This window comes from Silurus aristotelis (genome assembly GCF_946808225.1).
Source record: "Silurus aristotelis genome assembly, chromosome: 2".
NCBI lineage: Eukaryota > Metazoa > Chordata > Actinopteri > Siluriformes > Siluridae > Silurus > Silurus aristotelis.
In genome coordinates, this window is record NC_139575.1 from 25,036,384 (window position 1) to 25,056,528 (window position 20,145).

At 36.0% G+C, this 20,145-nt stretch overlaps 2 protein-coding genes across 2 annotated transcripts in view; one reads left to right on the plus strand and one right to left on the minus strand.

Annotated features, from left to right (window-relative positions):
* LOC310737330 (uncharacterized protein) overlaps window positions 1-20,145 on the plus strand; it is a gene marked incomplete at its 3' end in the record, with an annotated part of 188,975 nt that overhangs the window by 157,118 nt on the left and 11,712 nt on the right. The window lies entirely within an intron of this gene.
* pkp1b (plakophilin 1b) lies at window positions 3,309-19,826 on the minus strand. Its single transcript, XM_083529925.1, has 14 exons — window positions 19,697-19,826; window positions 18,960-19,577; window positions 16,196-16,302; window positions 14,296-14,681; window positions 14,035-14,176; window positions 13,373-13,580; window positions 12,625-12,793; window positions 10,799-10,916; window positions 10,250-10,426; window positions 9,703-9,873; window positions 8,395-8,548; window positions 7,402-7,582; window positions 7,223-7,307; window positions 3,309-4,075 (listed from the first exon to the last, which is right to left on the minus strand). Exons 2-14 carry the CDS (start codon window positions 19,147-19,149, stop codon window positions 4,001-4,003), a joined length of 2,163 nt encoding a protein of 720 aa, XP_083386051.1. The 5' UTR covers window positions 19,150-19,577; window positions 19,697-19,826; the 3' UTR covers window positions 3,309-4,000.

Consider the following 20,145-nt stretch of genomic DNA (forward strand, 5'->3'; position numbering starts at 1 on the left):
GAATTTCAGTGATCATTCTTTTGCACACAACTTTTTAAGTAGAGCATTTCCTTAGAATACACACAGTCAAAGAACTGTGGGGTTCTGAAGGTGATCTTAAATGGGTTAATATTTAACTCAAAATCTGTCCTGAAATATTGCGATGTAAAAGTTTCAATTAATGAAAATACTCTGATACTTACATATGACATTTTTTTTTATAAAACATAAAACAAAAATTGTTTTATAAAAACATAAATAATCATTCGTAAATTACTTTTGTACACCATTACACCTAGAACTAGAGTCTATCCTCTTCTTCACCAAAAACAAAACCATCACTACTGCTTTAGCCAGTTTTTCTTTTTTTTAACTAAAGAAAGGCTGGCTAACAATGCAGTGGAAGATTCAGAAACACTGTAAGGATCTAATTATAAGATATAGTGGCTCCACTGTCCATTACATGACAGACATGAGATATCATGAGCAAAGCTGGCTTAGTAACCCAGCACCCAAGTCTAGAACTTTTTCATTCACCACTCCAAAGTTTTTTCTCTCAGTTCAAAGTGAAATAGTTGTAAAAGAATAATTTGTTTCAGTTCAGCATGATTAGTTGTTTTATTTTTTTTTGTTGTTTGTTTGTTTTTATTTATGTTGTTATACAAACATTAAATTTTTAATATGGTTTCTACTAGGAACAAAAAATTTGGAATACATTCGGATAAACCAATGATATACAATAGAAGACACCCGTTGCTGGTTAATCGTCATGGTTCATGACGTCTGGACATTAAATTCCCACTGCTTTGCAAATTATTCCTTATTCCTTGCATCAAAATGCAAGTAATTCCAAAAGTAATTTGCAACAGTTTCCTCTGTTGCAACATTTCCTATTTTCCGATCAAAATCTTCAGTCTAAACTATAAAAAAAACAAGGACAATTTATTGACAAATATTTGTATTTAATTTGATCTTTTTTGTAAATTCACCTTAAAATCTTGGAAAATTAATCACCTTGGATTAGATTTTTTTCTGGCGACTGGCTACAGAGGGGTTCACAATTCCTGTCCCCAACTCTCCGAGGTCCGAACTAGCTATGAACTTCATCAACATTCCCCTTCCTCTTTCCAGAACCACACTATAATCCTAGTGTGCACTAACTGGTTTTATACACTTAAGGGACAAAGGCAGTTTAATATTACAGCAATACGTGGTTCTTACCTAAACTGTTACCACATAGACGAAGACACACAAATGTATTTGGATGCAGTAGCATTTAATATTTCTTTCATGACAATGCCCAATGCACAAAGAGAGCTCCATGAAAACATGGTTTATATGTGTTGGAGTGAAAGAACTTGAGTGTGATGTTCAAAAAATACAAAATAAAAAAACACATACTTTTGATAGTAAAGCTCTGAGTAAACTTCTGTACCAATATGATCCCCCACGCCTACTTAAATAAAAAGGTGCAGGTTATTTGTTGGTACCCCAAATAATGAAGACTATAGCAGGGGCCAGATCTTTCTCTTACAAAGCCCCACAGTTCTGGAGAGATCATAGATATAGAATGTTTGGTGAACTGGGATATTTGTATGCTGTCGTCCCCTTACTCTCACACCTTCACCCAGGTTTGGTGATGATGGTGTGGTGGGCCGTCTATTATCCCAGTTAAAGTTAAACATGCTCCTGAGGTTCCAGTGACCACTCTTCCTGCCCCACTCCTCTATTCGGATCTGCCCATTCATCCCGGTCTGCTTTTGGATGGTGCTCTCTTTGCCTGGAGGCCACTCTGTGCAGATGGGGATGGTTTCTCATCAACGGCCTGGGATCCATGAAATTACAGAGTAGTAGCAGGAACTGGATTGTTTATCTGTAATAAATGACCACCCAGATGAGGATGGGTTCCCTCCTGAGTCTGGTTCCTCTCAATTTGCCATCTCTGGGAGTTTTTCCTTGCCATTGCCACAATAGCTTGCTTATTAAGGACAAACTTATACATAAAGAACATTCTTATTCATTCCTTATTCTTATCCTTATCTGTGTAAATCTGCTTTGAGACAATGTTCATTGTTAAAGGCGCTATACAAATAAATTGAATTGAACATAAGAAACTTGTGCTCAAGTATCCACAAACTTCTGTCTATATAGTGTATGTTCTTCCAAAGTATAACTTATCAGAATTGTTATTCAGAATTTCATAGAATTCATAGTTTCAAATCAGTGTACTTCAGGTAGAAACTGATCATTTCATTTAGGAACTGACAACTATTCCGATTTATTTGAATAGAAAAAGGCCAACAAACACAAATCTAGACAAATAAAGAAATTGTTTTAAAGGGTCATGTACATACACATGTATTGTCCTTTCAGGGTTCAGTCCTTAACTCCCCACATACCAAAGTTAAGCACAAAGATCAAATTGTATCCTAGACCCTGGCAAGCACATTCCTGTTCACAATATACTACCAGTGAGGGAGTTTATATTTGCACATAAATCTTGAGAAATGTGTGTGAAGCTTCAGTATGTCTAAAAATACACCAAAAACATGGAGACCTATAAGAAAAAAACATTTCCCTCATTCATTAAGTTTAACACTGAGATAAAATCCACAGTTAATGAACATGTAGACAATGCAAATAATAATAATAATAATAATAAAGCATTTTTTCTCTGCCCTAACAACACAGGAGGACTAGTTTATGGTCTGCGTACTCCCAAAACTGTTTAAAGCACTCTGACAAAAATCTGACCTCTGTACTGTGTGTACTTGGCTATTACAAATCAGGTATAGCAGAGCACATACAAGGTAGTACAGGTGACCCAACAGACCATGAGAATGTTGGCCTGACATAAGGCTAAATAGCTGTGTACACACTTGGGAACAGAGTGTGACTATCCAACAGAGACCTCTGAGATGCAGACCTCAGAACTAGAACATACAGTTCTATCATGATGGTCAAATATAACAATGAATCATGCACCTACCTAATCTCTAATACACATCACAATGTCTTTCTCTTCTGCTAAATCATATCCCAGAATGCTCAGTCACCTAATATCGATGACAAAGCAAACTTGCTTGCCATTTCAAAGATTGCTAACTAACCAGATAATTTGCATTCTGGAACTTTGAGTTTGACCTTTGCTGTCTCCCCTACATCCTACACTGGATTTCTGCTAAATATGACATTGAATGTTGCTGAAAATTGAGGGGGAAATGCTTAACCCCCCACTTTATTCTGCATGAAAATCTCAAACATGTTTAATGTGTCTTAGGATTTTCCTTTTTCTTTTAAATCACCACAAAAGAAAACTAAACAAAAAATACACTTTCAAAAAGCTTTATTAAGTGTCTGCTGGAATAATAAAAAAAATTATTAACAACTCAGACATAGGAATCGAATGAAATGAGCAACTACGAAAGCAACCCTCTTTGAATATTAAGATCCAGCGAAAGATTTTAAGCAATGCAAAAAAAAACATAAAAATAAACATTCATAATAACATAATATTCATAATAATACCTTGGTGTCTTAAACCTCACCCTAATGCTAAATGTACCGGGTTGGAAGGAACCAAAACCCAAATCTTTGCGACATTTTTCCATTGTTTTAACACAAGTGGTAAATAAAAAGGCATTAACCCCTCTCATGTAGGCAGACATCGTTTCAATTCATGCTAAACATCATACTCAACATAAAAATCCATCAAATACATAGAAAATGTAAAGCCTTTTTTAAAAAATGCAAAAAAAAAAAAAATGACTATGGTCCCATTACGGTGCAACAAAAAAAATCAATACGAAATTAAAAAGATAAAGAAATAGACTTTTTTTTTTCCATTTCTGTGCAAACTCAGTGCTGTGAAGCTCATTTACATTCCCCTTAGCTGTTTTTTCATTACCATTGCAGTTCTATTTATTTGAAAGCGTACAGGAATATATAATTTTATTGCATATGTACTGCGATACATACTGTATGTACTTATTTTCTGTAGATGTGCTGCAGGATGATCAAATTAGTCAATAATCTGTAAAGATCTGACTGCAGCTGAAGTTACCTCATTCACGAATGCCTTCTTAGCCATCCCTTGCTGGAATAAAAAAAAAAAAAGAAAAAAGAAAAACATGAATACAAAATATACATCGTCTATTACTACAGCCTGTCACAGGTCTGTTTATTAGAAAATAATTAGCAATCAAACAAATAAAAAACAGTCTATTTTTCAAACCATTTTATGAATTATAAAATTGTAAAGGTGAAATCCCAACAGAGAAATCTTTTTTGAATGGATTTGCATGAATAATGAGAAAATGAGAAAAAAACAACAAAAAAAAATTATTTACAACATTTTCAATTCTGCCAGAAAGGTGTTTCAAAAACCCCAAAACAGAAAAAAAAGAAATAAAAAACAACAACCCGTAAGCCCCTATCTGTCAAGGTATTTAGAAAAGACAACAGCATTTGTCATGGAAACTAGTGTGGTAAGATTCACTTTTTTTTTTTTTACCAGCATACTAGTATGCCACTGGACACCCTTTTTTCTCAACACCCCCCTTTACCTTTTACCTAGTGCTGTGTAATCACAAACAAAGGTCCTTTCACTGAAACATAGACTTGCGCACACCCACTTTCACCCAGCAATTGGATTACTGGATTGGCGACATGTGAGCTGCTTTAAACTCAAAGCCACACCCAAACTTATCCACCCTTCCACACCCAGCGCTAATATAAAACACTCTGTCACCTCCACCCCGCCTCTGCAGCTACACGCTAAGATCTGCTACGCTGCAGTAAACAGATCAATGCTGTCAGAACTGTCAGAAATATCAACTGCCAATAATTCCCAGAACTGTCAGGGTGTTTAGAGCTCTGATTTTAGGAGCGGGAGAAATAAAGCTCCGACGTCGTGACGTATGTGAACAGCCTCCAGACATTTTACAGTTACACCTACCTAGATAAGTATATTAAGTTACAATGTCTCAGTGCATAAATCTCTCCTTCATGAGCATTATTATAGCATGTTTTTGGTTCTTACTCCAAAGCAGGAAGACAGAAGAGAAGTAAAAAGAATTCAGAAGATATTCAAAAAGATATTTGTCAAGCAGGTATGGGGACAATGTGCAATGCTTCTCAAGTTACACTGCTTCACTAAGATTGCTATGGTGATATAAACAACTTCTCAAATATCCAGTAAGTGGGAACTGACAGAGACAGAGGACTACTACCAATTTAAAATCTTGGAAATGATTGCAAATGAGGGTTTTAAAAAAGACAACACAACATTGTCTTAAAATGCAATTCATTAGACCATGAATGAGATTAGATTCTGGACTCAAACTCTGGCATGATGTAGACCCAATATCATTCATCCTGTCACTAAATTATAGGACAATTCTGGCACTGACTTACTCTGAAATATTTAATTAAAGAGCAGCATGTTTATACTGGCCAACAAATACCACTTGCCTTTTATGGATAATCCGACAGTGTCAGGATCTAGTATTAATAATATTTTCTTTCTAGTGTACATTGTCATCCAAATAATATGGACAAATATGTCCATTCTCACCACAAATGAATGGACTTTTTAAAAATGGATGATAAACTGTCCACCAGGAGCATTATGGATGTCACGGTGTTCTTTGTGTCTTATCTTCTGCATCAATTAGTTTTTCCTTACAGTATATTACCTCTAGCCCTCACATACGTATACTAAAACATTACCTGGAAATCCTTTGATCTGTCTTTTTCCATATATATCCTTCCTATGAAGACGTTTACTGATGCTTAAACAATGATGAGGGCAATTCAGAGTTTAGCCTAACCGTTTACCATCACTTTCCAATAGTTCCATGCATTTTCTGCTTCCTGAGTCTTACCTAGAGACAATTTGCATTTGTTTACATTGCTAGCTGGGATTCATTTAAATAAATGGAAAAAAAAAAGAAAAACTTTTATACACAGAAAGCACTGAAAGACTAAATCACTCCAGACCATGTTAATACACAAAATGGAGAACCCTAGCTGTGTGTGTGATGTACCATAATGTGCATGGAGTGCGTTCATTTTGTACTTATATTACTGCCAACAATATTTCATTTGTTAATGAAAGGCTTTTTAATGGTTCACAGCTAGATATAATGTTGTGGAATATCTGAGAGACAAGTTAGTTCCTGTTCTCCCTAATGCTATTCTTCCCTCTCCCTCTCTTTTTCTTTCTCTCAAATAACATGGCTTGTAATTATACAGAGAAACTCTGTATAAGAGGAAGCCTATGTAAAAAAAAAATAAAAAAAAGTCTGCCATAAAAGGTCCTGTGGATGAGCTGCTACTATAAAAATTATAACATACTGGAATGAGTACATTTATATTACTCTTTCATTTAGGTTAGACCCAGAACTACTGTCCAAGCTATGCGCTTATACATACATACACCTTGTCTGATCAGTTGTGGCTTAAAGTCAAATTACAACATGGCATCATAAACAGGCTCAATACTACAAGCTCATAAATTCTGTACATATTTCTTTATCTCATAGTAAATGATTAACACTAACAAAAAATGCTTTAACTTGATCATTACATTTTTTTAAGCTCAACTGCTATAGCAAAAAAGTTTTTTGAAAAAGTGTATAATTATTTGTCTGGTATGACTTAATTTCACCATTCCTTGTGTTAACAGCAAAATAATGAAGTTGAATAAATAAATAAATAGGAAGAGAGAGAGAGAGAGAGAGTGTTAGATAGATAGAGAGAGAGAGAGAGAGAGAGAGAGAGAGAGAGAGAGAGAGAGAGAGAGAGAGAGAGAGAGAGAGAGAGAAAGAAAGTAATTATTTTTTTTTTTTACAGGACTTTTTTTTTCTGTACAGGACCTTTTACAGTAGTCTCTCCACTACTGAAACATGCAAACACTGGATATAAATCATGAAATGAATAAATTTTTTTTTTTTTCTTTTATTTGCGCTATGAAACAAAAGACTAATCAGTTAAAGACTTGGTCTGTGTAGTCTTGTAGAGAACAACATTATTTTTAAGGTTTTGTGCAGTTGCTCTGGCAGATAGATAGATAGATAGATAGATAGATAGATAGATAGATAGATAGATAGATAGATAGATAGATAGATAGATAGATAGATAGATAGACAGACAGACAGACAGACAGACAGACAGACAGACAGACAGACAGACAGACAGACAGACAGACAGATAGATAGATAGATAGATAGCACAGACTCACCTTCTTGAGGACACCTTGAATAGTCTTGTCAGACCAGAGGCTTTGAAGGAGAGCTCCTGCTGCCATACTGGCCTTAGGAAGTGCCCTGTAAAAACAACATACTGCACATCAGATCACATATCTATTAGCACAATTGCTTTTATTCATTTATTATTTATTTTTCCCAATAAGAAACTCACTTGTTCTGGCTCAGGTTAATGAGCGAATCGATCAGTTTATTGTTAATTGATTTCTTCCCCAACTCAGGATCTACTCTCAGCAGGTTGTTTGTTGTGTGGCAGATCATTGCTAAAGCACTATCAGACTCTGGAGTAGGTTCGGACGGCAAGTTCTTGATGAGACTGGGGAGAGCCTGATGAGCTGTCGGCATACACAAAGCACAATCGATAGCTGTCATGCAACCGAGCTAGCAGTTAAACAATAACAAACAGCAAATCAATAAATCAAAGTAAAACAAATCAGCACCCTGCAAGGAACAAGGAAAAAATCTAAATAAGCTCATAAACCACACAACACATATTTTTACTACCAAATTCCATATTCAGCTAATTAACAACAAAAACACAAGTCACAACCAGCAATTATCTGAAAAGGACAATATAAAAACATATAAAAGGCTACAATTGTGAAATGAAACACACAAAAAAATCCTTAACAGACAAAAAGCGAGAAAAGCAGCAATTCAACCTACATATGGATTAGCATAACTTAGCACCAGCAACATGCATATGCACAAAAAGGAAAGGCAAGAGAGCAAAGGCAAATGACATTCGCAGGCATAACTCACGCCTAAAATCGGAATCTAAGAGTGTGCCAGACCACAAGTTAAACCAGCTCGGAAAGCTTTTATAATCAATTAAAAAAACATTTAAACTCTATGTGCCTTGTGAGCGAATGTTACTGCTTTACCGTGTTGATCACTTTCACATGCTTCCTATAGTTTTACTAAGAGTTGCCTACAAAACCAAAAATGTACTTCCTCCCTACGTTGTAATAATCATCAAGTCTCACGTGTAGCCAGAAAGTATGTGACAGTTCTTCTATTCTTAGATCAGGCTGATTTCTTTACACTCACGGTGATCTGCTTTAGCGTAAAAACTTGTATTTTTATTCCCCCAAAGAAATACTAAGGATGTAAAAATACAGGAAAATGTCAAAACATATTCATTTACCGATAATCTTTTGCAGCTGTGGAGTTCGAGACAGGTTGCATATCAGTGTAGTGACGTTGTCTCTCAGGGGCAAATTCTGCGACTGTAGATGTGGAATAAGGCTCGGCAGACCATTCAGTCTCTGAACGATGGTGTAACTCAATAGATCTGACACCTAAAGCAAACAAACAGGATAATACACGGTAACGTTATGTTCCTCAAAAATACTTCGATATTTTATACTTAGTAATGAGAATTGCTGAAGCATGGGAAGGTATTTGTTAAATGGTAGCCCTGCTATCTTTAAGCTAAAAAAAACTGCTCTGGGAACATGAAGCATTATATAAATAGCAGTAGATAACAGATAGTAGACAGTCGAAAAGTGACAGGCAGGTGAACTGATATAACATTTGCAAGTGATTATTTGAAACTTGCATACGGCTCCTGTAATCTGCTTTTCATGCAATATTTTTCTCATCTGCATAATTATTTTGCTAGTGTAGGCACACAGTACACACACACACACACACACAAACAAAAAAAACAACAAAGCTAGTGCTAAAATGACTAAACTGAAATGCTCTGTTTCTGATCCTTCATTTCTACTGCATGATAATCGCTACTAAAAAGTAAATAAATATATATCACAGGCTGTATCATAGCTTATCAAGGATTTATTTGACATATTTTGATATTTTAACTTTACGCTGAATCACATTCATGACTGAAGAACTACACAGACTGTTGTGTACACGGACGAGTTTGCCTGAAAACATAGGTGTGTCTCACTTACACTCAATTCTGATATGGAACTTGGATGATCTGATCAAGTGCGCAGTAATATTAGGTCTAGCACGGAATGAACAGATTATCGGAGCTACGATATTTATTATTGAAAAAAGGAATGGATTACACAATAAATGTCAATTTGACTAAAGTTTGAATGAACCAACTTAATTATAAATGATACCTATTTTTTTTCCACATGTATTTGAAACACAAGAAAAATAAAACTGCTTTCAGAATAAAACTTTAATACCGGGCGATTCAAAATGGTGCCTGCTTTATGTAGTAATACACAACATGGCAACAAACAAGCAAATTTGCCACTAAATTTTGAACTTTCGAAACAACTTAAATTTTGAGCAATCAAAACAACTAGGAATTTGATTTCGTTTCTTATATGTCCGAACACTACATTAACTGCACAACAATTGTGTGTCTCTAATTATGTGTTTACATAATAAAGAGCAGATAATAGAGACCATTCAAAACCATGCATTAATAACCAGTGAGTGAACATGTGTATATAAAAACGTCAGATCTTACGGGGCCCTTCTTGGCGGTGAGGTTGTGCAGCGCTCCGCAGCATGCCTCTTGAGTGTGTTCGTTCTGACTCAAACTCAGAAGATTCAGATACAACTGCAATGTTTTTGTGTTTACAAGCCGGCTCTTGCCTTTGGGATCGAAATCGTCCATCAGTCGGAATTCGGAGTTGCTCTTCAACACAAAAAAAAAAAAAAAAGATCACTCATAAGACATGGTACTGATTTATCACGTCCACTTTAATTATATTTGACTTCCTGCTGGTGTCTTGGATGTCAAGGTTTAAACCTTCCTAAACTCCCTAATTTGTTATTATTGATACTCTACAATTTACTGATCTATTAGCAATATACACAATATTTCATAATGTTCATAAACACATAATGCCTCTTTATATGCTTAAGGATCATCTTAATATGTGTGTACAAGTAAGGAATGGAAATAACAGGTCATGTAAAAGAAACTAGATAACATATATATATATATTTAATATTTAATATTAATATTTCTTTAAACAGTGAAACTTGTACACTGCTGACAGTAAACTGACCTCTTCCTGGACCTTGCGACTCTGGTTGCTAAAACAGCCGATAGGGCCGATGTCGACGGTGTTGGCGCGGCTCTCAGACGCCGTAGCCTGGTTGTTTATCTTGCTGAACACAGCAGGCACCTCACCTTCCAGCTGATAGGTAAGGTTGTGCAGAACACACACACAGTTCTCCACTGACTGCGGGCAAATAGCAGAACAAAGAACACCTGTTAGGACATGAAAAATGTTTACCACTTTTTATATTTTAGTGGCACTAACCCTAGGCCATGTGTATTATATTGCACATTCGGATTACAATGCCTACAACGGATTCAGGCTCCTGATGGCCATTTTTTTTTTTTTTTAAAGGCTAAGACCCCAGAAAAATCTTCTCATCACTGTAATGAATAATAGGATCGTCTAAAAATCTCTCCTTCGTACCCAAACCTAAATTTTTGGCTAATAAAATTTCATCCGTATATCTTAATTTCCTTTATCCTCTTAGCCATAACATACTCATTAATCATTATTGCATATGGAACCTAGGTTCTGGTTAGCAAAGAATAATACCTTATCATCCAGCTGGCTATTGTCCACACAAGCCTGCAGGTGTGTGACTAGGGAGTCAATCAGGCCCTCACAGTTGCGCAAGAATTGCCGGTTTGCTAGTCTGCCAGAGCTCAGATTTCTGTTGGTGAGGCGAATGAACAGGCTACAGTTACATTACTTTTTTTTATGATCTTAATTGCTTCATCAAGCCCAGTGAACAAAATGTTCACACAGTTTTAAAGGAATGCAACCTAAATTGTTAAGCTTAACACGGCTTAATGGACCAAACCAACATACACCAACTTCTCAGGCACACTGCAGAGGGAAAAACGAAATAATGGGCAAAAGATAATATTTTTATATCATGTGCTTTCTGCTGTATTAAAAATAATATATTATTATAAGGAAACAGCTTGACATTGCATTGCTTTAGAAATGGCTTTATTCATTCTAAACACCCTTTTTTTTACTCATGAAGTGATCCTCCTAATTAAAGGAGCTCAGATATACAATAGGTCTGTGTTTAATAATCAGAGAAATGATGTTAGCTGTTGCAGCCTGCTTTGCTGGCAGATTAACTTGATTAAGCTTGATATTATGGGCAGGTGTTCCAACGTTCAAAGGCTGTGAACATTTTAGCTTTTTTGTCTCAATATATGAGTGTGAAAAACAAGCAGTGTCAATCACGGCCAGACACTTGGCACTGCCACATATTATTTTGCTCTGACAGTGTTTTTGATGATGTGTTTGGTTGACTGTATATCACACTCAGACCTAATCATTATATTAGTCAGAATAAAGATAAGACATTGTTGTCAGTGAAAGGGGTCCTTTTCATATTGGTAAATGATACGGCTGGAGTTAATGTACTGCAGCTACGCCCTTGGTACAGCCCCAGGATGTCAAACATAATGAGGAATCTCACTTTTTTTTTACAATGAGTGTAATGACCCATGCTCAGTCTTGTAATTATGGTAATGTGAAAAACATGTCAGACTCTGGTTTTACGACAGCAGGACAAAGTTTCATTGGTTTCGACTTATAACAAGTTGCCACAAAAGAATTGCAAACGAAATTCAGTCCTCCATTTACTGTTAGTCAAAGGAGTAGTTATTTTTTCAATATCTCAATTTTTTTTTTTTTTACACTTTCGCTAGCATTGGAAGTGAAACCATATTTTGCTCCACTATCTTTCCTTATAAACCACTGTGTAGATAACATGCATAATGGCATACTTGTTTATGCCACTGGAACTCGACATGGGTCTGTAGAAGTTAGAGACTCTTTGCCACTGACTGGAGCCTATTACACAATTTTGCAAGGAATTATAAAATCAATTTGTTTATTCTAAATATAAGAAATATGCCCCAAACTAAATTTACTTTTTGCCAACTGGGAGGTACTTATTCTATACAACAAATTACTTATCATCATCTTCCTAGATTAAACTTTCGAAAAATAACAATTTGACAAATGGAGACTCTTTTCAGTTCTTTTCAAAAACATCATTATTGTTCACCAACTAATGAAATGATTTAATCTAATACTTGTATTATGCCACCCGAGTACTTTTATGTGTCTCTTGTCCATTTTGCTTTGTCTTTAATGCTGGGTTTTTTTTTTGGCATAGCAATAGATACGTGCAAAAAAAAACCCTGTACACTAAATAAAATAAAAAAATTTTATAATTGAAGTGCATAACCAGGCAGCAATATGCCAAACAAATATAACTCAGGAAATGAACCCAGTTAAAAATAACTGGAAATTAAATATAAATCATCCACTATAATCTTTTATAAACCATTTGCCCACACTTACAACAACAACAACAAAAAAGTTTTGCTCACCGTAGACATGCTGTAGCGTTGCAAAAGCTTTCAGTACGAGCATCAACATGAGAAGAAAAGTTTGAGGTGTCTGCATTGGGCTGCAGCACAGTCTCAGTGAGGACAGGGAGAGCATGACGTAGCAGATCTGGCTGAATGCTTTCTTCAGAAGACATGTTCCACAAAAGACCTGGTTTGATACAAACACTTTAAAGTTAAATAAATGAAACGCAAGAGAAAAATAATGTGTTGTCTTTTTTACTGTCGTGTAAAGGGATTTTAATGGAAACATAAGCCGTGGCAGGCTCTGGATCTGGATGGGTTCTAGAAAAACAGATCATTTACTAATTTAGACTTGCAGTTCAGAGAGTTCGCAAAGGAAGCAAACATCTCGTCTTCCAAAGGTGAATTCTCTGTAGTCTGCTCCGTACAGATTAAGTTTGAGTGATTTATTTATATATTGCACTTTTTACATTAAACCACAAGCCTGCATTGCTGAATATAAAAGACCTTAGTGCACTAAACAAAGCTTAGACTGCTGCTTTAATATTGCTACTTACAGTACTACCTACTGAATAGGTACTGTAGCCTGTTAAGGATAGACGGAGGAAGGGTCCAACTTAATTGCCATTCAAAACCATCATATATTATATTGATTATTTAATTACATGTTAAATTAAGCCAGGATTTCCAGCATCCTAGTTGTGGAAAAAAAAAACATCTCTCAGATTCCCAAGACCGCAATATTAATGTGTGTGGAGCTGCTTACCGGTCACATGTTTCTGAATTTCAGCTGAGTTAGTGTTTCGGAGTAGCTGCAAAGCCTCGGTCAACCCTCCTGCGCGCCGCACCTCCTCCTTGTTGGCTGTATTCTTGAAGACGAGGTTTCGCAAGGCGGAGACCGACGACAGCTGGATCTCAGGGTTTGAGCTGCTGAGCAAGGACACCAAGGAAGCAATACCACCAAGCTTACGTACCTAAAAGAGTGAGGGAATATGCAATCAAGGGGTGAAAATGGTGTAATGTTAATGGCTGTTCATTTCTAAGGCATGTTACAAGGGGTAGGCATGGGTATACATAGTTAACCATTTGTATTGGTGTGAAAAAGAGCGAAACATGATGTGCTCTGTACGACTTTTTTTTCTGAGCTGAACTAAAAAAAAATAATAATAATTTTTTTTTTTTATAAAACATACCCTAACCATTGTTATCAGAAACACATGTTCACTCTTCTATTCTACGCTTCAATAATAAACTGAAATAGTGAATTTGACCGCACACTAGGGTTGTAATATGTAGAGTGCAACAATAAGATTACAGGCTGAAATGTTACCGTTCAGCAAAGCGTTTGCTGTGTGTTAAGATATTTCATTTCATTATTTCTAAAGAACATCTGTCATATATAAATATGGGCGTTGTTGAAATGCTCACCTCTTCTTTGGCTTTGTCATCTGTGTATGTGTTATGCTGAATAACAGAAGCTCCATGCAGCTGATACTTTTCATCGCCGTGGATGGTCCAGGATATTGCATCTGATAATGTGATATCGGACATGTTTGCCTCTCCGTTCATTCTGATAATCAACATCAGAGAAATCCTTAGTTGTCATTTTGACATTTACAGAACAACTCGATCACAAAAAAAAAATCGGCAGCAACCTAATCATGGACCTAATCAGGCCTTCCAACTCACCCGTTCGTCTCACTCTTGCTCCTGTTAGCCGCTGAGAGCTTGGGCTCAGAGCTTGAGTGGGCAGAAGGTGGTCGCTTGTTGATGGTGTTGCTGATAAAAAAATGATTGTTGGTGGCCTGCAAGATGTTGTTCGCTTTCGTTTGTACAGGGCTGGTCTGTGGAGGTTGGCTGTGACTCCTCTCAAGGGTTTTTACCTGCTTGTATTTCTGACTCCAGTGGGCGGTGTTACTCTTTATGCCCACTTGTGTGGCATAAAAGTCTGCCGGGATACTGGGTTGACTTAGAGCATGAAGACTGTTTGGTAAAATGTTGTTATTTAGGCTCCTATGATAGTACGCTGACCTTGTGCTGCTGCTCCTTTGCGTCATGCCCTGCTGCTGTTTCCTCTGGAAAATAAATAGGCAAGAGAAATAAGGAGGTGGGTATTCAGGAGCTACATGCATGGACAGATGTATAAAAAATACTGTTCACCAAAAGATGCAATACTGTATAGAAAATGTAAATGCAAATGTCCTTCCTTGGGAAATCAATAGACAAGGTGATGTGAAATTGTACGATATCTACATATGCACAGGGCACAATATACAGGCGGAAAAAAATTATGTTTCTCTGCATCATACAATAAAAATGTAAAATGCTTTTTTTCTGTGCATTAAGTTAAATCTAATAAAATACATATAATTATTTGATTCAGGATTCATAGAAATCTCTCCACACCTTAATGGGAATGTGATTATTGTGAGGTATGGTAGTAAATGATTACAAAACATGATAATTAATAATCGATAAATGATCATTTAAAAGGATAATTGATATGAAATGAGAATTCAATTGATAAAAATAAATAAATGTGATATTTTATTATTATTGATATTATTACTAGTGTTCTACTCGAATTTCCCATCTACAATCATATCAGCTGGAATTTGCTCCAAAACAGAAAAACGTGAGAGGTATAATCTGTCATGTCTCACTCGTTCGCTCTACAAATATCCACTTCCAACTTTAGCGATTCTACCAAATTAAATGTTTCCTGATTATGATTTATTGTTCACTCAAAAGGCAAGACCAGACAGACCTTCCACCACAGACTAATGTTTTCTGAATGTTGCACACCAGCCTCATCATCTTTTTCTCTTTCTATTATTGAACCGATGGTGACATCATGCAAGGACATTCACACTCCTCCGTCAAAACACAAAAACAGGCCCAATTTATCATTATTAGGAATTTCACAATCTGAAAGCCTTTTTTTTTTAAACACCCCCAAGACATCTCCACACGAAGTTGTAGAACACAGCACGTTTACACAATAACGTTGGCACGATAAATCGAATGCTGTTTGTGTCTCAGAATTAGCACAAGAGTTATGAAGTAAAAAACAACAACAAAAGAAAACATTCAGAATGAATAAATCTAAATGGGAAAATCCCATTTTACAAGTTTATTCTTCGGTTTGCCTCTCATGATCATGACTCACCTTACGCTGACATCTCATTCAGATGGAATGTACTTTAGATTTTTTTTCCCAACCGTTTCCTCATTAATACAAATAATCCTGCTCATCGACTGTGTTTTATGCTAGGATTTGATAGAAATATTACTGTACGACAAAAATTATTTCGATTATGTGTCGTCGTCCCCCCATTACTCCACAGTCTGATACCATTCAACTCAACGACAATACTTTTACTGCAACCGACACAATGCACAATAATGGGTGAGGCAATAAACCTTCTTAAAAACCTATTAATCTAGCACTAGTGGACATATATTGAGTCTTAATGGATATGTGGCAGCAATATTGTTAAACCTCTACAAACCTAACTGTATGTGTGTGCGGAAAGAGTAATTATAAGCAGAAAAGTATTGTATATGCGCAGATGCACACAGAGCTTACCGTTTTTGTGTGTCCATTTGCCATGGTGCTTTCATACGCATAGTCCAATCCATTTAAACTTGTGTGGGGGAACTTGCTTTCAAAAAACACACTGTCACTCTTGGGGCCTAATTAGAGAGAAGATAAGAGGATACTTTTACAAAAACTCTAGAAGACTTTTTTTAACATAGTCTTTATTTTTTTTTTAATTACACTGGCACAGTAAATAAATATACAAAAATAAATATAAATAAATCAATATCCAGAACTTTATTACTCACTATAAAGATTACAGACACATAGACAATAATGAACACATGCACTTAATTTAATGCAGGGCAATGCCCCAGAAAATAGCAGAAGAATATCATTTTATAAAAAGGTTTTTGCAATGTACATTTCATGCAAATATTTAGATACTTACACTGATTATAATACATGGTAGCAAGTTGTTAACTGTTGGCTCGCTTTAACATGAAATAAAGTTGTGTGTTCATTAATATATGTGCTATTGATGCGGTAGGTTGTGGAAAATAATGACAAACAAACATGCAACCTTTTTTCATAACTGATAAAATAAATAAAAAAATTGACAAAATTACTACAATGTACTATGTATAAAATGTATATTATATCTATTTACATTTTATATATACAAATACATATATTATTATATATATATTATATATAATATATATATTATATATAATGAACAAATCAAATTATATGCACAGAAGATGAAGGAGGTTTTCTCAGAAAACTGTATTATGTATTATAACTGTATTATAACTGTATTATTAAACTGTAATTCTCTTTCTCTCACACACACACACACACACACACACACACACACACACACACACACGTGCGTATGTTTTAAATGGCAGCCGCAAGTTTGTTTAGTAGCCGCCTCGCACTGTTGTGTAGTTTCAATTTTTATTAGTATTTTTTTTTTTTTTATTAAACTTGAAAACATACAAAACAATGCCAGGGGTATAAAAGTGTCACTGTGGCTACTTACTCTGTAGCGTAAATACGATTTGTAGTGAGCTGTTAAACTCTAATTTTGTTTTGCGCATGTGTGAAATCGCTGCCACTTCCTGCCATTGCCAATGTTAGCGATATGGATTCTTTAGTGTTTGCTTCAAAAATTTTATATCAAGGGAGTGAATGAATGAATGAAGGATGGAAGGAATGAAGACTGCTGTATAGAAATAGTATGTTCAGATAAGTAGAACAGTTAAGTAGAACATATCTTACTAAATAAATATTTAATGTAAAACACACACACACACACACACACACACACACACACACACACACACACACACACACACACACACACACACTTATATAATTGTTAGACCCCAATAATACAGGGTGATCTGTATTAAATAATTATAATCTTTTTCCATTTATTTAATCAATTTAATTTGTGCTAATTTATTCGATTACTGAATTTAATCAATATAATAAAAACGTGTATTGCGTTATACAAGCAGGGATTTTATTACATTTTTATGTTCACAAACATATATATATATTTATAATATTTAATAGAAACTAAATACATACACGTGCAAATAATGATGCATGTGTACACGTCATGTACGAATATATAGCTATTGATTTATTTTAGTCAGACTGGTAAAAGGCAATATAACACCTGCATATTATATATTGTGGCTATCAAGTTATAAACTGTTAGATAGAGTTATAGACAGGTGTTATTATATGCTGGGATTATAAAGCAATAGACTAATTATATACTATAGGGTTATAAAGGTATACACTGGGGTTATAGAATTAAAGTCTGAGGTTATAGAGTTTTATCCTGGAATTGTAGCGTTATATACTGGGATTGTAGCGATATACAGTATACTGGGATTGTAGCAATATATACTGAGATTGTAGCGATATATACTGGGATTGTAGCATTATATACTGGAATTGTAGCGATATATACTGGAATCGTAGCGATATATACTGGGATTGTAAAGATAAATACAAGGGTTGTAGTTCTATATACTGGGATATATATATATATAGTAATATTCTGGGATTCTAGAAATATATAGGTGAGGTTGTAGAGATATATATTGGGATTGTAGCATTATTTACTTGAAGTGTATTGATATATTCTGGGATTGTAGAGACATATGCTGGGATTGTATAGATATATACTGGGATTGTTGCATTAATTTTTGGGGTTGTAGAGATAAATACTGGGATTGCAGAGATAAATACTGGGATTGTAGAGATAAATACTGGGATTGTAGAGATAAATACTGGGATTGTAGAGATAAATACTGGGGATGTAGAGTTATAAACTTGGGTTAGGTATATGATTACCTACCTCTATGTAAACCCGTGAATTATTATCAGTGCTTCCAATTTTATTTCTTTATTTTTATTCTATATTTTTAAACAGGAATTGCAGTCAGTAAAGCCGAGCCTGAGAGCGGTTAGTAGAGAAACAGCGCGTTGCAACTCTGCCGCTAAAATGCGCACTTCATGAGAGTGTTTGTTTCGGACTCCAATCTTCTCATTATTATTATTATTATCATTATTATTATTATTATTATTATTATTACTATTATTATTATTATTAATGACATGCGTAACCGTTTTGGAAACAAGTTCGGTTATTTGCTCTTATTGTTGGTTATTACTGTATTGCAATACACCGAATTGCAATCCGCATTATAAGCGTATGAACAGAAGTCAGTCAGTGGTGATTCGGTTTGGTGTGTGATGGTGTGTGAAGTTGTATAAATGAGCTTACTGGTGGGAGACAGGGTTCCCGCAGATCCCCTGTTGTTGTAATTGCTCTTCTTCCTGCTCTTCCTCATGGTGCTGACCTGCTCCATGACGCGCTGCTGCCCCGAGCGGGAATCTCCGTCGGACGGCAGCGCCAGCGACGTCTCCCCGATCTCCCCGAAAGACATAGCCGACTTTAAGGGGTCCCGTGTCATTCTGGACACTCGCCTGTCTCCGAGGACGAAGCAGAACGAAAACTGAGCAAAAAACAAAGAAAGAAAAAAAGATCTGTTTGTGCACTTCTGCGTCCCGCTGATGCTCCTCCTGCCCTGCCTGCCTGACTGACTGTCTGACTAACATAGCCTACAGCTCACCTGTTCCCTCCCTGCAGATTCACACACCCTCCACACACACACCCTCAACCAGTCAGCCTTAACCTCAACACCCTTCAAACCAACCGATTTAACCGTGTTTTTTTTTTTTGTGTTTTTTTTACGTTGTTTGTTTGTTTTACATTAAATTATATATAAATGTATTCGTTTCTTTTCAGGTGTTTATTTCACCTTCCAGGATCACCTTGCATTAAACAGGTGTTTATTTCACCTTCCAGGATCACCTTGCATTGAACAGATGTTTATTTCACCTTCCAGGATCACCTTGCATTGAACAGATGTTTATTTCACCTTCCAGGATCACCTTGCATTGAACAGATGTTTATTTCACCTTCCAGGATCACCTTGCATTGAACCTTGCATTGAACACATGCACTTTAAGACACTACTGAAATGTTTGCATTTATAATATATTTTCACTTAATCATTTTTGCAAGTATGTGTATTTTGCCTTAGTGCCAGGTCGGTAGAGTTTTCAATAGACAGGCCTGGGCTTGGTTGAAGTTAACAAGAGCAGGAAATCCATGAGATAAACATCCAGCAGGTTCCGCCGCGCCCATAGGCAGGACCTGGGCCTCGTCCAAAACCGCACACTATGACCCTCAAAAGTGCGCCACAACAATAGCACGAGTGCGGAGTGCGTGTCCGTGGACTGTACTGTAAGGGTGCGCTTCAGGACGCGCGCACGGGCGTGGTCCTTTGGAGATAATGGTGCATCAGCGAGGCGGCCTCCGTGTTGCGACACGTCCATGACGCATCCCGAACAAGTAAACGTGAGAAATGAGTCCGCGAAGAAGCGTGGGAAAGAAGATATCACTA